This window comes from Chelonia mydas, chromosome 1, assembly GCF_015237465.2.
Source record: "Chelonia mydas isolate rCheMyd1 chromosome 1, rCheMyd1.pri.v2, whole genome shotgun sequence".
NCBI lineage: Eukaryota > Metazoa > Chordata > Testudines > Cheloniidae > Chelonia > Chelonia mydas.
The window spans coordinates 274,835,979-274,856,250 of NC_057849.1; the positions used below are offsets into that span (position 1 = coordinate 274,835,979).

A 20,272-nucleotide genomic window follows, 5' to 3' on the forward strand; every position below is an offset into this window, starting at 1 on the left:
ACCCGCATTTGGGAACAATCCCGCAAGCGTCCGGAGCTCTGGGAGGCGGCGCGGAGAAGGGGCGCCCGCCAATTCCATTCACAGTTCTGGTCCTCCCCCCCCCAGCGCACCTGGGCGCCGGGCAGCCCGGCCCCACAGACCGCTATCGGCGTGTGACTCTCTCCTGAAACGCCCCTTCCCCCGGCATTTCCTTGGTTCTGCTCCACGGACAGCAGGGCAGCTCCACCGCGGGGACCGCCGCAGTTACTTCTGCTTCACCCCGGCGCCTGGGGGGCTGTAAAGCAGGAGTGGGCTAGGGCCAGCAAGTTTCTTTCTAATGGGGTGTTTTCTTATTACTTCTCCCCCCGTGTGTACTGCCTTAATTACACTGCTGAGCTTGGGGGAGGGCGGGCTGTGAAGAAATGGGGATTTCAGACCACGCTCCGTCAAGTTTTTAATAAAAACAAAAGAGACATTCCCCCCCCCCCCCCCCGCCATCCTCTCCCCCTAATCCCCGGCCTCCAGCTGTAAAGATGCTGCCGCTGCTGCTTGAAAGGGGCTGCTGGAGCTTTAAGAGCCGCCTCCCCCCTCTCTTCCTCCTAACAATGGTCTGAACCAAGCTCTGCTTCCCAAAGCAAAATTTGTAATATGCCATTTTTCCCATGGACGCTTTCCCTTTTGGCTGCTGACGAAGTGGCCGAAGAAAATGCCGAGGTGCCATGCAGATATTCCCGTCCGGCGACGGGCGCTGGGGCTTCGGTTTTCTCTGAGCAGCGCCTGTGTCATCGTTGCTAGGAAGATGCTCCAGGACTGCCCAGCTGTGTGAGCCCCCATCAAAGCCGGGAGAGACTGCGGTTGTCATTGATCAACGGAATAAGCAGACGCCGAAGTAAAAGCCACTAGGTACTGAAACCTGCATATCTGAGCTCCTCCATCCCTCCTTGACCCCAGCCCCCTAAGGCGAGATGTGATACACATGAAAATTCTTCCTCTCTGCTGCTTGCTTCTAGTATGCCTTGTCTTATTTAAATGTGGCTCTGTACTGGTCTTTGGGAGAGGGGGGAATTTCATTGTAAAAAAACCATGAAGTCAACTTCTTCTTGGGTGGGGGTTGCTGGAGTGATGTCATGCAGAATAGGTGATTGGAACAGGTTATATGTTAATGTACTGTGTTGCTTACCCCTGTTAGTGAAAGGAGTGCAAAATGCTTCTGTTAAAGGTGATTTCACAGTTTGGTGAAGATTCTGGGAGAGAATGAGTTAACTAGGAGGAGGAATATGCATGTAATGCAACTCAGACAATGGCAAGGATTTTCCATATGGAATTACACTGTGCGGGTTAAGTGAGGTGTTGTTGAAAGCATCTGAAAATAAATCATTGCAGTATAGGAACTGGTTGTACCAGTCGCTGTGTCTATTTCTTTTAGTTGTAAACGCAAAATGTAAAAAATGGTTCAGTAAAAGGATGGAGTGTAGGGTAAGTCTTCAAAGCTGATGTCACTGCAGACAGATTCAGATCAGAGCGTTCTGTAGTTGAATTTCTCCTTAGGGTATTGCTAAGGGGAAAAGTAACTTGAAATTGACTCCTAAACCTGGATGCAAAATTAATATCTGGGTATACCAAAGTCAAGGGATTTAAGACTGAGGTTAGGTACAAAGGTGATGGGGTAAAATTAGAAACCCTTCCTAGAAGCTGGAAGTCTTCACGGTGAACTAAATGAACGCTCTTCTAATAAGAGCTTTTGTCAAGCTACAGATAGGTAAAATTTCTGATTCCCACACCCAAATTCTCCCCAAGTGAAAGGAGTAGTGATGGCAAACCAAGTCCCAGACCACATGATTTACTCCTGAAGTGGAAATTGTTGTTGTGGTTATACAACTTCTTTTTATAATTGAGACACCAGAGGGACTCAAGTTGGGTGGGGTCGAGTCAGAAGAAAGATGAGAACTTTCTCCTCCCTTACTGCACACATCATATATGTATTTCAAATACCTTGTCTTCTGAGAATCATTCAAAATAAAATAAATTTTAAATGTGCTCTTACAGTCCAGGTGTGAAAGTGATTATCTGCATCTGTGAGCATAAGAAATATAAAAAGAAAAAAAAATAATCATACTTGTTATTTGGGGTGATCTTGAAAAAGAGCCTTATATAACTGTACCCACAGGATGGTCATGAACTATACAATTTGTTTCAATTCATGTCCAGTCACTTCATCTGTAATTATAAACTCAGGTCTGCAACCCCAAGACGTCTACGCGACTGTTCTTGGTGAGGACGTGTTGCAGGTAGCTAGGTAGATAACTTGACAGATCTGTAATGCAGTGACACTGAACTGTTTTTAGGAACAGACTACTTTTGAGCAAAGTCTATTTTTAATTGTCAGTTACAATCTCTGGTGACCACTGGGGAAAAATGTACAGGATTTCACTTAATATTCCAAGCCTTGGTCAAATAATACTCACTTTGATCTGGCTAATACAAGCTGACATGTCAGATGCTTTTTGCTTACACATCCCTGTTTGAAGGTACCTGGTATCAATCTGAAACTTTGCACATTTCAGTGGTTTCTCCTATCATCTTCAAGGAGCCTGATCCAGCGACCACTGAAGTCACTGAAAATATTAGCATTGACTTCAGTGGGGTTTGGATCAGGTTCTAGTCAGATGATGGGAAACCACTGAAATGTGCAAACCTTCAGACTGGCATCATGCTATTTCACCATTCACTGTTACAGATAGAAAACATTCCAGTTCAAAACATTAAAAATAGGGTTTTTTTAGTTATTTGCAAGTAAAAAACAGATTGAAATTGAAAACTTCTTTAAAGGAGCCTAGTAGTCAATCAGTTCACATTATAACAGTGACTACAGGTGATTGTTTTACAGGACATGAGGGCTCCTGGCCTGGCCTCCCTTTAAAAAAAACAAACAAACCCTAAAACTTGTGGTACTCTCCCCCTCCCTTTATTCTTTCCTCTATCAATTTTTAAGGTACTCACAAGGCACCTACCACCTTCATAGCTAAGCCTTCTGCTCTTGTCTATCCATATTAAATATCCACAATATTAAACAAGCCCAGTGGAAATTAAATCCTTACATGCCACTTGGATGCCTTACCTCAGTTTTCACACTTTGCGTGCCTCCTAGGTTCTCTTGTACCATAACCCTGTGCATGCTCCCTTTTATTCAAATAATATGTCACGCTTAGATCTCTAGTCTGCCTAACTTTTTTTTAACCTTCTTGAAAGAAAAAAGACTGTTCTGTCTCCATCAGACCCCAGTTTTTGAGATTGTTTATGGTGAAGGATTCAAGTCACCAAATAATCCTGCTGATAATCATTTAGGATCTCAATCCTTACTCATTTACTTCAGTAGGCATTTTCCTAAGTATTGCTAGCAGAACTGAGGCCTTAGTGGGTTTCACTATCAGGAACCAAGTTGCTGAGTCCACTCTGTGTTCCCCAAGGGAGGAGTTTCCAGAAAAAAAAAACAATGATTAGTTTTTTTCTGGTGAGAATAGAATGAACATTAATCTTTGTTATTCATTAATGCTAAATTAGGAAATTGACAAAGCAGAAAAAACTCACCAGTGGTAGGTGCAGAACTATATATTGAAGGATAACTTCCCCAAAGATAGGTTTCAGAGTAACAGCCGTGTTAGTCTGTATTTGCAAAAAGAAAAGAGGTACTTGTGGCACCTTAGAGACTAACCAATTTATTTGAGCATAAGCTTTCGTGAGCTACAGCTCACTTCATCCTTGTTTAGTCTCTAAGGTGCCACAAGTACTCCTTTTCTTTTTCCCCAAAGATCTGAATCTCATAGTGCTTTGCAACATGTTTAAAGTTTAATTTTAATCTCGTGTGTCTTTATCACCTATATTCTAAACAACTCAGTGACTATTGTGATTAATGAGAAAGTATTATTGTTTGTTTTTTTCTTTTGATGATCCCTTCCACAAATCCTAGTAGAGATTGGCTTTGCTAGAAAGACATAGTTATTCAATACGTAGCTTTTCACCAGCCTAGAGTCTTGTTTTAAATTTCTATTGTTACAATTCCTTTGTGTTTGGTGGTGAAACAATCTTAAATCTTCCTTCACATTTTTATTTTATGTGAGATTCTTGGAATGACAAGCAAAGCAGGAAAATAACTATCAACATTATACTTTCAGCTATGAAAGGCAGTTCTTGAAAAAAATTAGATTTCAGATGCCCTGTGTGAGAATCCACTTTCTACCAAAAGAGGGTGTAATCCTGGCTTGTTCTTCTGAGGCTCATGTTCTTAAAATGAATAACTGCCTACATTTTCAAAACTAACCATGTTTTCAGACACAATGGCTCAGCACTTTTATGAAAATCAGGCCCTGTTTAAGTTGTCTCAAATTGAATACTCAGAAATAGAGATGCCCAAAATCACAAGTTGCTTCTGAAAATTTAGGCTACATTTTTAATAAACAGTACTTTAAACGCCAAAATATGCTATGAAAAGAGGGTTTTCTTTAGCTTTACTAAAATGCTTCCACAGTGGTTGGTAGTCCAAATCCTTCTGCTTTACTCATGCAACTAGTCCCATGGAAGGCAAAGGGATTACTTGCATGAGTGAAATGAGTAGTATTTGGCCCACAGCCTTTATTTTTTTTCTTAACTTTCTTTAAATTTCCTTTGAGTTCTGTATCTCTACATTTAAATTCAATTATGGCATCCTATGACCAGTGAGTAGCTCCTTTGAAGTTAATCGATCCTCCTTCTCCACAGGCAGTTGAAAATAATTGTTTAGCTGCAGTTGAGTCTCCTAAGGCATTCGAAAACTGATTTTGATACAGCCCAACTTCACTAGTCTGTCTGGAGATTGGCTGGGAAGGTCTTTTCCCAAGGCAGAATTATTATGGTTTAAGGCGAATCCAGCTGAGGTGTTCTAAGATGATATGAGACTTCAAAAGTAAGGGATTTGATACTTTAAAAATGTAGTGGCTGTGTTTTTGGTTTTATGTCTCCTCCCCACGTCCCTTCCAGTTCAAAACCAGCTTCTTAGACAAGTCCTTTCTAAGATGAGTGACGGTTTGGCAGAGGTAGCCATGGGTAATTGCTTCATTACTTAAGGAAGCAATGTCTTAGGATACACAGATCTTAGCACTCCACATAGCACCATGCACACACAGGCCTAGTAGAGACATGGGAATATGTGCATAGACAATTTGTATTTTCAGGTCTGCAATCTAGTGTGCACACAGCGCTGTATGAGGAATTGAAGGGTGTTGGTTTAAAAACAATGGAATGGAATGGAGAATTGGTTCTAAGATTTTTATACAGATCCTTGGGTCTATGTAGATTATAGTTGCACATATTTAATACATGGGATCTGGATTACAAATTAGTATCTGATGCTCCATGTACACCTTAAAAAGCATGTAGTCTTTGGATGTGAACTTATTGACTGCTGAAGTTCCACCAAAAGTTAGCTCTACAGTTTGGGCTTCCTAATTCCTATCTAAGTTATGCTGGGGGCATCTCCAGCCATCAGAGCAGCCCAGGATCAGGAGAGCACAAAGGTGGCTTAAAGATCATAGGCTCTCCCTCCACCTAGGTGGAGACTTGTTGCACCTCTTAGAAGTTCAGCACAAACTTCACACTGTTTTCTCCCTCTGTCTTTGTGGCCCATAGACTCCTGCACATTTTGTAAGCTCTGTAGGTCTTCCCTTTAGACTTTGGGTCTGATCAAAATCACATTGAAGTCAATGGGAGTCTTTCAATTGACTTTGATGGACTTTGGATTTGGCCTTTTTGTGGGGTCTCTAGATGTTTCTTTGGCATGGCACTTCAATTTGGGGATTCCATAAGGAATTCTGAACAATTGGGTTACAGTTTAAAAATGCATAAGGAAATAGACAGAGGAATAAAACTGTTAAACTAGAGGTAAGGTTGTAAATAAGTTACATTCTTAATAACAAGGATAATTAATCATTGGAACAACTTACCTGTGGATGTGGTGGGTTCCCTATCTCTTAAGCCTTTTATGTCAACAGTGGATATCTTTCTGTACAAGATATACAATAGTTCAACTGGAATTTGTGGTTTGTGTTAATCAGAAGATCAGACTGGATGGTGATAATAGGTCTTTTTTGCCTTAAAATCTATGAGTCTACAAAATACCTGAGTTAATTATGGTATAGAACCCTTGAGGTTTCTCAAATAGCCAAAAACATGTGGTAAGCTGGAAATTCAAGGTTAAAGCTACCATTAAAAAGAAAAACAAAAGCAAGTAACAACAAAACACAAAGACCAACCTAAAAATCTTAGAAATGCACTGATGGGTACTTAAATAACCTTTACTCTGCCTCTTCTCATAGCCCCACAAAATCCGAAGAGAACCCTATGACTGAACACCAGAGACCCTCAACAAAGAAAATACTAGCCAACCTACACGGTAGTGGTCCATAACCAATATTGAGATATTAATATGTTCCCTGTTTACTCTGCTCACCACTCTACATCTGCTAAGAAGAAACTGAAACTGAAATCTACTAGAGTCTGTGTAAATGCTTAGAGTGTAGGCAAGACCAGTTCTCCTGATAAAGCTGGATCACTGTCCCCAATAAATCTTTGTGTGTTTGTTTGCAAGAGTGGCTTAGCTGTCTTTACCCCCCTGCCACTTGAAACAATACTGGGCTGACTTTAAGGTAGATGTGGCTAGTTCAGAACATTTCAGTCCCTTAAATTCTATTAGGAAAAATATAGCAGATTTAAGAAGTCTTAAATCCTTGCCAAAACAGAGAATATGCAGAGCTAATCCATACAAGTATCGAGAGTGTGAAATGGTGAAGATTTTGTGTGTTGGCAGGCTTGTAATGGAAGTGCCTGAAATTTATATCTTATGTGCAAGACTTCCAGAAGCTCTAGTCTACACAAGATCTACAGACAAACTGAAAAAAAACGTTTTAAACCTGCAGCTAGTGAAATTACAAACTCCATAGGCACACTGGCTGGTATATAAGGCCTCCAAGATTTAGGCTCCAAGACTAATCCTTAGACCCAAATCTAACTTACATCTGCTACATATAAAAGGAATATAATTCAGTAGTGATGGAAGGGCAAAGTTAAGGTTGCTGGTGGCGACCTTATTTGCAGACTTCCATAAAAGTAAATGTTTATGTGGCTTTTGAGAACTGCGATGTCCTGGTTGTTTCTTTGTGTGTTGTACCCAGCATCCACTATCTTAAGGTTCAGGATTCCACGTGTGTCTAAATCTAGGTTGTGAGATGGACATGAGAGGCATTTTAGTGGAAATGTTGAGCCAAGTGAGACTAATTGGTTGGATTTTTTTGTTTTTTTTCCCCCTGAAGCCACTCTTTGTGTGGTGGCCTATGTGAACAAATTGGCTTCACGCAATTGTGGCCCTGTTCCTAGTGGCTCAATTTGGACAAAGGATCACAAGGATAGTAATTAGCAGTTAGCCTCTCGTCTTTCACATCTTACTCAGAGAGATTACCTTAAAGTAATTCCCCTGAGGGAAGGAAAAACTAGGTAGAAAGATAAATTAACCTTGCATTATTAAGGCAGCATGCTACTAGATCAATGGTCAGTCTGGAGTCTGCTGTAGAAAAGCCTGCAGTAGGACCAAACTCTGCAATTAGTGGCAGCTATTGGCGTCAATACAAACCAGCGGAAAATGATAGCGGGCAAAGGAAAGATAAAACGAACTAAACCAAAAAGAAAAGGAGGACTTGTGGCACCTTAGAGATAACAAATTTATTTGAGCATAAGCTTTCGTGAGCTACAGCTCACTTCATCGGATGCATCCGATGAAGTGAGCTGTAGCTCACGAAAGCTTATGCTCAAATTTCCAATGAAGTGAGCTGTAGCTCATGAAAGCTTATGCTCAAATAAATTTGTTAGTCTCTAAGGTGCCACAAGTACTCCTTTTCTTTTTGCAAATACAGACTAACACGGCTGCTACTCTGAAACCAAAAAGGAAACTTTTGACATGATTTTTTTGTGCCAAGCCATTAATATGAATTAAATATCTCTTCCCCTTATATAGGAAGTGCATTCAACATTTTTGCAATGTTGAATGATCAGTTACTTTGTCAGCCATGTGACTGGTGAAAACGTGAAGTTGAGATATGAATCAATGCAATAATGTGCTAGCAGTTTCTGTGACTATATTAAATTCCTTATATAAAGTTCTCCTAAATGTTTTTCTACCTAAGATTTTTTCCCTTATTTTAAAGAAATGATGTGTGAAGTGATGCCAACGATAAACGAGGACACCCCAATGAGTCAACGGGGGTCCCAGAGTAGCGGGTCGGACTCGGATTCTCACTTTGAACAACTGATGGTGAACATGCTAGATGAAAGGGACCGCCTCCTTGACACTCTTCGGGAGACTCAGGAAAGTCTGTCGCTTGCACAGCAACGCCTTCAGGATGTCATCTACGACAGAGACTCCCTTCAGCGACAGCTCAATTCAGCACTGCCACAGGTACGTCGCTTGTAAAAGTCTTCCTCGTAACCTTAACCAGAAAATTGATGAACGTGATTTTAATATTAATTGACAGCACCCATTTATTCCTTAAGAAACCAGTCCTGTTCTTATTAAGATCTATTGCAAAACTCCCATTAGATTCAATAATATATGGTCTGGCCCTTAAGCCTCGGTATTGTATCATAGAAGAGATTGGGGGTTTTGTTACTGATTTCAAGGAGAACAGGATCAAGGCTCCTAACCGCTCATACTTTTGGCTGTTGCTCTAATGTCCCTGACAATTTAGGGTTTATTGAAATTAAATCTGTGATGGTGGAAGTAGAACAACATATAAACTGAGAGATTGTGATATCACAAGTTCACTACAGTCAATTCCAGAAAGGCACACTTTGCTACAGATAGGACTTGCTTTCTAATATTACCACAAGTAGAGCTACCACATTAGTTTACAATTAGTGTAAGTAAATTGCACCACACAATCTGTGTGACGTGATTGAAAATGGAATATAAAAAAATAGGCATTTTACTCTCTTTTTTTCCCCTCCTGTTTTTAAAATAAACCTTAATGATTTTTTTTTACTTTGACATTTTTCAAAAACTTAAAACATTGTTTGCTTTGGTTAAAACAAGGTAACATTTGTAATCAATTAAGAAACAAAACAAGTTAAAAAAACCAAAACCAAAACTCACCCTGAGCCAAGATCTACAAATTACATCCTGCCCTGAGATTTGGAATATGACACATGGTAAAGATGGGTTTTCTCCATACTCCTTTCTGGTCTCTTAACTTTTGGTTGGCTAAAGATGTGCTTGGAACTTGAGAGTCCTGAGAGCAAAGCTCTGCCCATAATTATTGCTGATGGGTGGGAAGGACGGGTGGCAGAGAGATTTAGATATGAGATTGGGAGAAGAAGGTGGTGTGGATGGGTAAAGGAGAAAGGTAATGAGGAGCCAGTGTTGGCAGCTGTTGAGAATAGTGGGAGAGAAAATTCAGTTCAATGGTGGGTGAAGTTGATTAAGGATGTACTACTGGTGGAGGGGCTTGCAATCACAGATGATGGCCGTGAAAGGAGGACAGGGACTGTGCAATCAGTTGAAAAGTAGCGTAGGGGTCTCCAATGTCAGCACTGATTTGGGGGAATAAGAGCTATTCAGATGCTGCTGGTGGCGGTCAAACATTGGAATGGCAGCTGAGGGCAGGAACAGTAATGATGACCACTGCTCCCATTATAGTAGAGGAAATTCTGTAGTCTAGAGGAAATTAAACTCATCTTCACTCCCACAAGTTATGTCTCCTGATAAAAGCATGTGGAAGGGTGCAGATCAGAGTAGGACCTATACTAGGGGCATATACTCTGTAGCTATGAACCTACAACAGCACTGCAGAGCATTTGGTAAGTAATGCAGGTTAGAGGGGCTGTACGCTATCTTTGTATTAGGTATCGCTACACTGTAGAAGTATTGGGAGAACTTAGTCCTAAAGATCCTGTATTCATGACTCAGCCCTTACCCTTACTGAAGCCTGGCAATCTAATTTATTAGGGAAACAATTGTTAATAGGAAAGTGATATACATCCTACAGGAAACTAAAGTAATATGACACAAATAATCTTTTATCTGATCTTGTGTGTGAAGTGATGCTAATCTCTAGTAACTCCATTATATTAAATGAAAAAAGAAAAGGAGTACTTGTGGCACCTTAGAGACAATGAGGATACAGACTAACACGGCTGCTACTCTGAAACCTGTCCTTATATTAAATGTTAATTTTTAATACTTTATTAGATTTATACAAAACATAAAGATATGTATAAGATGACTTGTCAGATCATTTAATCTATTATGTGACAATACAAATGTTGATTCCTGGAAGCGCCATATAATCCCCAAAATTCCATAAGAAAGTGTACCATATAATGTATAAGGAACTTTTTGGCTTATATTTTGAAAGAAAACCAGATGGTTTTTCATCAGCTAGGTCATCTAGGTGTTTGTGTATGTAACTAAGTTTTGTGTAGCGAATTACGTTTATAAATATGGAGCCCCATGCTATCAGTGTCATTAAAAAGAAGAAAATCCCAAACAAAAGTATACAAAATGTGTTCCATGCTTGTACTATGTAGGTCCCTTTTTTGAAGTTGAAAAATCCTGAGTTGTGTGTTTCTGATGGGTTGTTTGGAGGGATATTTTTAAATGAATGGCAGGCTAGTATTTTTAACTGTTTGACCTAATCTCATTGTGCATTGGGAGAATCTTGGTTCTTTAAAAGATAGAGAAGAAAATTTATTATAATCTCCAAAATAATTAAGATTTGTATATTGTGTGGCACTTGTGAATCTTGCAAATGTGACATTTGCATAGACCATTCAGTTTTTGAATGATTTGCAACCTATAAAGTACTAACCATATTTTATTTATAATATTTAGTATTTACATAATGCTTTCTATCTACAAAGCACTGTACAACCAGTCTTGTACATGTAAAAACTTTTTTTCCAGTTTACTACTTCTGGGCATAAATACATTAGTGAAATCTTGTGTCAAAACAACACCTTCTCCCCTCCCCTCCCCCCACAATTTCATCATAAGGATAGACTATATTTCAAAATTTGCCTAATGGGAGACAATAATTGATTTAAAGTAGATTTGAAACTGTTCACTTTGATTTGAAATGTTAAATGATTACATTTAGGATATTGAAATGTATAAATATGAATAGGAGCTACAGTACAGCGCTAAGTGAATGTAACTTATTACTGAACAGTGTATTCTACCACAACTGTTTCTGTCACCTACGAAGTGTATATGTATTATAGCGATTTCACTGTCAGGCTATTTCAAAATATAAGTATAGGAGATGAGATCCCGGCCCTGTTGAGGTCAATAGGCATTTTATCATTGACTTCATTGGGGATAGGATATCACTCAAGATGAGAGAGAGAATTAGGCCTCGTCTACACTATGGGGATAAAGTGATCTAAGTTAAGCAATTCCAGCTATGAAAATAACGTAGCTGGAGCCAACATAGCTTAGGTCGACTTACTGTGGTGTCTACACCGTGCTGCATTGACGGGAGACGCTCTTCCATCAACTTCCCTTACTCTTCTTGTTCCGGTGGAGTACTGGAGTCGACGGGAGAGCAATCTGCAGTCGATTTAGCGGGTCTTCACTAGACCCACTAAATCAATCCCTGGTGCATGGATCGCCATAGCATCCGTCCCCAGTACGTGTAGACGTGTCCTTAGAGGGCTCTATTGAGAAACGGTTTCTGCAGTCTTAGACCCTGATCTTGCAAACACTCTTCTTATTAATTATTATTATTTATTAAATATATTTATTATGGTAGTGTCTAAGGGCCAACCAAAAATGGGAGCCCATTGTGCTGGGCACTGCACGCACACGCACGGTAGTACACCAGTGGTTCTCAACCAGGGGTATACGTACCCTGGAGGTACACTGAGGTCTTCCAGGAGGTACATCGACTCATCTAGGTATTTGCTTAGTTTTACAACAGGCTACAGAAAAAGCACTAGCAAAGTCAGTACAAACTAAAATTTTCATACAGACAATGACTTGTTTATACTGCTCTATATACTACACACTTAAATGTAAGTACAGTATTTATATTCCAATTGATTTATTTTATAATTATATGGTAGAAATGAGAAAGTAAGTGATTTTTTTCAGTAATAGTGTGCTGTGACACTTTTGTATTTTTATGTCTGTAAGCAAGTAGTTTTTAAGTGAGGTATAACTTGGTAGTATGCAAGACAAATCAGACTCTTGAAAGGGGTACAGTAGTCTGGAAAGGTTGAGAACCACTGTAGTAGATGGTCCTTGCCCCAAAGATCTTACAATCTAAATAGACAAGACTGTCTGGGGGAGGGATAGAATACACAAGCAGATTGAACAATGTGATAGCAACAAATGGCATGCTCCACAATATTTTATTTTATTTTTGGAAGGGGAGGGAGTTAGGAGGGGATGAATTAAATGGAAATAAAAGGGTGATGGGCAGGGGACAGGGCAGGAGAGAAAAAGGTAAGAACAGCAGGTGTGGAAGTTGGAGTATGCAGCTGATCAGTACAGGGCAGAGAGAGTCTGTTCAAAACTGTATGAAGTTCTCCGAACATCCAAAAGTCCCTGCTTTGGCTACTTTTGCTTGTACTGGCTGGAGTCTCTGGCGGGCTCCTCTGCGTTTTCTCCTTATCCTGATCCTGCAAACACTTATACACAATCTTAACTTTACTACCCTGAGTGGTCACGTTAGTTTCAATGGGACTATGCACAGTAATAAGATTGTGTACATGTATGAACACTAAAACAAACAGGATTACTTGAAGTAGTAAACTTAAGCGTGTGTATAAGTATTTGCACAATGAGGCATTAATTTGCAGCCTCCACTGGTCTTCCAATATTCAGAATCCTGCTGTATAGTGGACATGTTTGCTGGGCAAGGAATTCCAGAGGCTGTCTGGAAAGTGCTCGAACTGAACTCTGAGGGAATTGCACTTGGGTCGACACTTGGGCTGTGTGTCACTTATAGCCAGTATTCTGGGTCACAGTGTATGAATCTTGCAGGAAAAAAAACTTCAGATACAACAGCACTGGACTGTGCCAAGGAGTTAAATTATCTATCTTACAATATTTAATATTCCACTTTTGCTTTGGGATGAATTAAGTTTTTTGTATATAGCTTACTCAGAAAGATCAACAATTATCAAGAGTCAAGTTACAAAAGGAAAAGGTTAATAAAGAGTAAATTGCAATTTCTATTCTGAAACTTTTTTTCAGTTATTCCTTTTTGGGCTGAAAGCTTCCAAACTCTTTCTCTATTTAATGATAAATCATTTGGAAATTTGGCCAATATTGTTTGATCTGTGAATGTGAACACTATATACATGGATCCAATTTCAGGATTGGGGTTTCAGTCTTCAACTTTATTGATGTCCATTTGAGTTTCCTCTCTCCACAACCCCCATTTTCTTTCTGATGCATTTTAAGGATTCCCCAGTTAAGCTTCCATCCGTCATAACTGACTATAACACTTGCATGGCAATACATTATTAAAGTTTACACTGGAAATATATTTTTACAATGTGTAAAATGTTTATTAGTACAGAATATTAAAGCAGCTCAGTATCAAAAATCTCTGGGCTTCACTGCACACTAGTTATGTATCACAAAGAAGCAGATATGGTAGAGAAAATACATTATTTGACAGTAGCTCAGCTTCCATTTATTATCAAGTTAAATAATAATCTTCATGACATTTTTTATTACAGCTGATATGATGTCTCTTTGTAGTATCACCAAAGTATATATTTCAGAGTAACAGCCGTGTTAGTCTGTATTCGTAAAAAGAAAAGGAGTACTTGTGGCACCTTAGAGACTAACCAGTTTATTTGAGCATGAGCTTTCGTGAGCTACAGCTCACTTCATCGGATGCATCCGATGAAGTGAGCTGTAGCTCACGAAAGCTCATGCTCAAATAAACTGGTTAGTCTCTAAGGTGCCACAAGTACTCCTTTTCTTTTTACAAAGTATATATTGTTGCTCCACTAAAAAAATACAGTAGGGTACCCTGCAAATATCATATAGCTCCGTGAGTGTGTGTTAAAAAAATTAATTAATTTTCTGTGTTTATTTAATACATCATGGTAGTATAGAAAATAAACAGAGGAATTTACCCAGTAGTCTAGTGGTGCCACACTGTACTGCTACACAACCAAGTTTAAGACTGATCCCAGGCCAGCAGCAGCTGGGAATGCTATGAAAACGGTAGAGATTCCCTCCCATCAGCCTGGAAAAATCCCTCTTGCTCAAAAGAGTTATTAATGGACTCCTGGGGCCGGAGGGCGGGGAGTTGCATCCAACTCTTCTCAATTGGGAAAAGGAACCACCCTCAGAAAAAAAAGTCTGAGTGTGTGTGGACAGAAAGTAAATTAAGCATTTTTTTAGGGAAACAATGAGGATTTGTTAGTGTCTACAATAACCTTCAGAATTGCTGGGCATGTCATTGCTCTACGGTGGGGCATGATTTAACCAAACACACAACTATAATGCACTTTAACCTTAAGACCTCTAAGGTGTTTTTATTTTGAGGGTGATGACGGTGGTACGTGAGCTTGTGCAAGTCAGCATACTACAAGTGGCAGAAAATACTTCATAATGGATGGATGGGAGAGAAAGGAAACACGCTCGTCTTCCAGCATTTGTAGTCCCCTATTTTTAATTTATTAAATACTTTAAATATCTTTCCTTTTTAAATACTTGAACTTGGTGGCACTCCTGACTTATACTCCTCCACCCACATTGTTTCACAGAACCACTTCCAGGATTAGCTCACCTGATCTAGCATTTTTTCACAGCACGTTAGTTGTAGCTAAACTGGGCAACAGAGAATGCTGCAATAACCAAGTGAAAAGTGGCGATACCAGTTAACCTTCTTAACATGGAGCCACCTTTCTGAAGATTTTAAACTACCTGCCTCATGCTTTTAGTTTCTATTAAACAGCTCCAGTGTAAGTGCTTACACTGACTTCAATGGGTTATCCACGACACCAATATTACTCATGTGCTTCCTTGCAGGCGCTGAGACTATTCCCGGTAGCAAGCTCTGCGCTTGGTAACAAATGTTTATATTCAGAGGAAATTACCTCTTAACAAGGGCCCAATCTCTCAGTCAAAGGCTTTTTCCACACACAGTGAAAGGACATGGCCTGGGTTAACACAGGATGTAAGAAACTATAGAACATCTTAAATCTTCAAAATGAGGACCACATATTAGTGTAGTAAATGATTATGCTGGTATTTCTATTTCGCATCTCTCTCTGAGTTCCCCTTTTTATTATACTGCAATGTAATATGCAAGTGACTATGGAGCTTAAATTAGATATTGAATAAGTACAGCAGGCGTCTAAATGAAAGAAGGGATTGTGGCTACACTCCTCATTTAAGAAGATGTCAGAGTTAATAAAAACGTCTGTCACATGTTCTAAAAATCACCAAACCTGGACTACAGCACAGCAAAATGTGAGTGAATTCCCCGCACAATACCGAACAGAAACCCCCAACAATGGATTGTGGATTTTTTTTTAAATTTTTTTTTGGGGTGGTTTGAAAGTCCAAAAGCTCATGGAGAATTTCTTCTTACTCTTCTCTCACTCTGTGGAAGAAGGGGCTTCTGGTCTGAGCATCCCCTTATCCTCCAGGACTGTTTAAGGAGCTTGGAGGATAAGGGGATGCTCAGACCAGAAGCCCCTTCTTCCACAGAGTGAGAGAAGAAGAAGAAGAAATTCTCCATGAGCTTTTGGACTTTCAAACCACCCCCCAAAAAAATCCACAATCCATTGTTGGGGGTTTCTGTTCTGTATTGTGCAGGGGAATTTACTCACATTTTGATGTGCTGTAGTCCAGGTTTGGTGATTTTTTTAGAACACTTGCATTTCAGGGGAAGCCCTGCAGGTCTCCCAAATTTGGCAGCTGTGCTACTTGTCTGGGCTCAGACACCATTGCTTACAAGGGTCTTCAGAATGCTAGCCTGAGAGCTTTTATGTGCCAAAAGTGCAAAACAAAAAATGTACAATGAACAGAGTTTTCATGGGATGGGGATTCTGAATATACTTTACTTGGAAACAGTAAACGTTAAATTGACAGTATCCCTTTAATTGAAGCAATGTGTTCCAGTGGATAGGGCACTGACCTGGAAGTCAGGAAGCCAGGCTTAAATTCCTGGCTCTTCCACATTGACCTGCTGCCTCATTCACCTCTTCTACCTCTGTCTCTCTGTCACTGGCCCACTGTGGATAAATACTCAAACAGTCATTGAGAGAGAGAGACTCTGAAGTCAAGTGGTAGGGCACCCATGTGGGAGGTGGGACACCCTGGCCCCCAGAGTACAACACCTTTGACAGGAGATTGAGGGAGCCCCACACTGGAATATCATGTAGTTCAGTGGTTACAGCACCCTTTTGAGAGGTGGGAGACTCAAGTTCTAATCTATTCTTCCCCTCTGGCAGAAAGGGGGGAATTGATTATGGGTCTTCCATATCCCAGGTAAGTGTTCTAACCGCTGCGCTAAAAGTTATGAGGTGGGCACCATCACCACCCCGTCCTTTCCCACTCATTGTATAGGGAGCCTAGGCACCTAATTCAGCTTTGTTGATCACCGTATTATTCATGTGATTTTTTTTTCTAGGCACCTAAAAGTTGGGTGCTTTGATTCTGAGCATTGCAGCAGTAAGTCCTTTCTTGGATTCCACCATAACTGCCTGGGAGTTTGGAAGGACTTTCTCAAACAATGCATTGTAGGATTGCACTGTCCCTTGAAGTGTTTGGTCAAGGATAGACAAAAGGGCAGGATAGACAAAATACTGGACTAGATGGACTATTGGTCTTTGCTGAATACCTGATTCCAGTGTTAATAAGGTTTGTAATAATCTTGGTAAGATACTACATGGCAGATCTTATTTAGCATCATTTTTTCCATATGGTGTGTAAATAACTGATGGATTTTTGAGACACCAATCTTTAATGGATAGAAAAGCTGATGGCCCCTGCTCATGCAGTAAGACACTTACAGCAAACCCAATTTCTTTCAAACAAGTGCATATTGTACATTAGCAATACACTTGCTCCGTGGCTTAATTAGAAATTAATCTCATTTTATATTGCCAGAAACACACACAACACTGAACTAGCCCCTTTGGAGTGCTGGGATGGTAAATTTGAGCAGCACTCCTGAGGGCAGTTTTTAATTTGTGACAGTTGCCAATGGCCCCAAGAGGCTCAGGTGGCTCCCAGGATTGTCAGGGTGCAGGATTTTCCAGCCATACTCCTACCTCTACAGCTGGGAGGGAAAGTGGGTGGCACCAAACCCACTATGCCAGCTATCTGCTACCAGAAAATCCCCATGGTTTGGGGGTGATCTTTCCATGGCTAGCTACAATAGCTTTAGTATTGCTCTGCGCTAGTGGTAAGACATAAAATAGCCATGATGTTTGGGGCAAATCTGGCCCTATATTCATAAATATTGTTGACTACTTAAATTTACAGCAACTTTCTATCTTTTTTTTTTTTTTTTTTTTTTTTTAAAAACACCTGTTAGTCTGTCTTTAAAATAAACATTAAGAAAAAATAATCTGGCTGAGTAATATACTTCCAGCAGCTTTCTAGGCCCTGATACTGGTATCTTGGCATAGAGAACAGAGTTTAAGTAATTAGCAACATTCTAGCTGTAATCAGTGCTTTTTTTTCCCTTGATGAAAAAAGACAATTCTATATACTCCTAGAACTAAAAAATCAAAAGTGAAACTAATGAATTGCTTCTTTAAACCAGTATTTATTGGCTACTAAAGGGTGTGTTCAGCATAAGGACTCTTGGACTTTTCACTGATAAAAATGAGTAAGATTAGTAAAATAGAATTATTCTGTTAATTGCCTTCACTTGTCTGTTTAAGGAGACATGTACAATACACAGTAGCCCAGATCCTATACGGCCTTGCACAAATATAGAATATTACCTAAAATGGTTGTAAATTATTGCCACCAGGATAAATAAGTGGAGACTTTTAATTTGGCAACATTTTGCGCTCGCTTTGCTGAGCTGTAAGTGATCGCACAGTGTACAAGGTAGTAGAGAGTCTAGTCCAGTAAATGCATGTATAACACTGTCAGTATTACTTTACTAGAAGAAAGCACATTTAGAAAAATCAGACTTAAATTGGACATAGATCTTTAGAGTTGCTGAAAGGGGTCCAAAGATCTATTTCTCTATTATAATATTTATGACATGGTGGAGCATAATTTGGTCTGATTATAAGATTGATGCTAGTTCTATGATCATATTTACTTATCTAAATGTAACTTTTTTATGAAAATAAGCTTATACCTGCTATAAAAAGGAAGTGATACAATTCTGAAAAATGCTACTCTCTCATCCTGCACATAGAACTCCATGGGTTCTGTGCAGGTGTCTAGCCACATATTGTAACTCACAGGATTCAGGATCGGGACTACAGACTGCAGTGCCAACTTATCACAATGTTAAAGATCATTCCATCAAAGGAAAGTCACACGCTGTTTTTTTTAACATGACATTTGAGTGCAAACAGTGTGTCTAATGCTGTACAAACATGAAAGAAGCAAGGTTCTGTTCTTCAAGAGACACAGAGATACCAAATTCTGAAGTACTACAGACTCTTTATTTCTTAAATCAAAGTTATAAAGATTTGTGGAAGAAGTATGTGTTAAGAGTGATTGGGTTAAAGAGGGGCAGAATGTTTGGTGTGAAAGGAAAGGGAGTGAGCTCCTGCCATAAAGGGAGCATGGGAATAGGGCATGAAGACTAAAGTGGTAGGAGAGAAAAAAAGGACTGTTTAGTTGGGCAGCTGGAACATATTTCTGGAAAGCTATTTGCATTCTGTAGCTTGTTCTGCTATAGTTAAAGGGAGTAGATCAAATTATTTAAAATGTCTGAAGTGTAGTTCTGTACTTGTAATATGAGAGCAGACTCAGCGTGAGTCTGTGGTGAGGCCCAGTGAAGGCATCTTGAAAGACTTCCCATTGACTACGGTGGGCTTTGGATCAAAGCCCCATCTAGAAAATTGTACAGACCAGTCTAAACTTTGAGCAGAACTTTTAAACTGCACCTGTTGCAAGATGAAAATGTGGTCTGACATTTTGTTGTTAGTTACGTATCTTTCAAGCTTTGGAAAAGTAAAAAGTTTAAGTAAGTTATTAGTGACTGAAAAGATGGCTTCTTAATGGCATTCTGAACACCCCTGAAAGCTGATGGAGACTGAAATCTGACTCCAGATCCAGATGGCTGCTTGGGTCTGTCTTTAGTTTATAATGGAAGTATGTTTTTCATCTCCGACATGTTGTATTTGTTAGTGAGTGCTGTAATATTTTCACTATAGTGAACTGGCTTCATGCATAAAAATACCTTGCCTAAGATACAGTATTGAGCAAGCTGCTCTTTTGGGATCATGAGTAAGGATGAACATAGATGGGTAAGACCTATCATTATGTTTAAATGATTTAGTTTTGATGCAAACTGATGGCAGAGAATAGAGATGCTGACACAAGTCTGAAAAACCTACCATGACAACTTTGTTTTGGTGTTGTAGTAAAATGAAATATATTACTATTTGAACATGGCAGAATGTGGCCTGCGCTTGTTGACTAGAATCTTATTATTTATGTTGCCCTGGTGGTTTCATTGAGACTATTCAAGAAATAAAGATCTATCTTTATCAATATAAATTCATAGATAGTGGAAGTTGTCATAGCTTCATTGACTTCAGTAGAGCTATAATTTGCACCAGCTGATGTGTCCCATTGAGCATCAGAATATGCCCCAGAGTATAGAGAATACATGTAGTTGTTCTCACAAATAGATTCATTCAAATAGTCTATGCTCAACACTGGTTCTGATGTGTGTTCTAGTGTGATGATGCTGGATCTTTGCCATTTATTTACAAAGGTCTAGATTTTGATCTCAGGATTTTACGCAGTGTAACTCCACTGTCATCAGGATTACTTTGTTTTTTCACTGGTGTAACCAAGATTTGACTCTGCACCAAAGTCTGTCTTTGTTTTACTGTGCACAGATTTTTTAAAATACACTTTAAAAAACTGAACTCAGAATTGACCTCTTCACAGTATAATGGTCAAAAATGATATATTGTAAAGACTTCTGTCTGCCTGACATCACACACCTTGTTTTTCCAGTACTGCAATATTATATCATGGAAGATTATTTTAAAATAATGTCCATTTTTCACTTATAGATACACAAGTTATTTC

The 20,272-nt window shown here is 39.5% G+C and overlaps 1 protein-coding gene across 2 annotated transcripts in view; it reads left to right on the forward strand.

Annotated features, from left to right (window-relative positions):
* The first annotated feature begins 520 nt into the window (after positions 1–520).
* The window catches only part of PPFIA2 (PTPRF interacting protein alpha 2), a 610,761-nt gene continuing 591,009 nt past the window's right edge, over positions 521–20,272 (forward strand). The window contains exons 1-3 of one of the 2 annotated variants that reach the window (XM_043547102.1): positions 521–882; positions 6,327–6,403; positions 8,208–8,458. In XM_043547102.1, coding sequence (XP_043403037.1) covers positions 6,352–6,403; positions 8,208–8,458 — 303 coding nt within the window. In that variant the 5' untranslated portion in view covers positions 521–882; positions 6,327–6,351. The remainder of the gene's footprint in view (positions 883–6,326; positions 6,404–8,207; positions 8,459–20,272) is intronic. The other variant, XM_043547080.1, reaches the window with a different exon arrangement.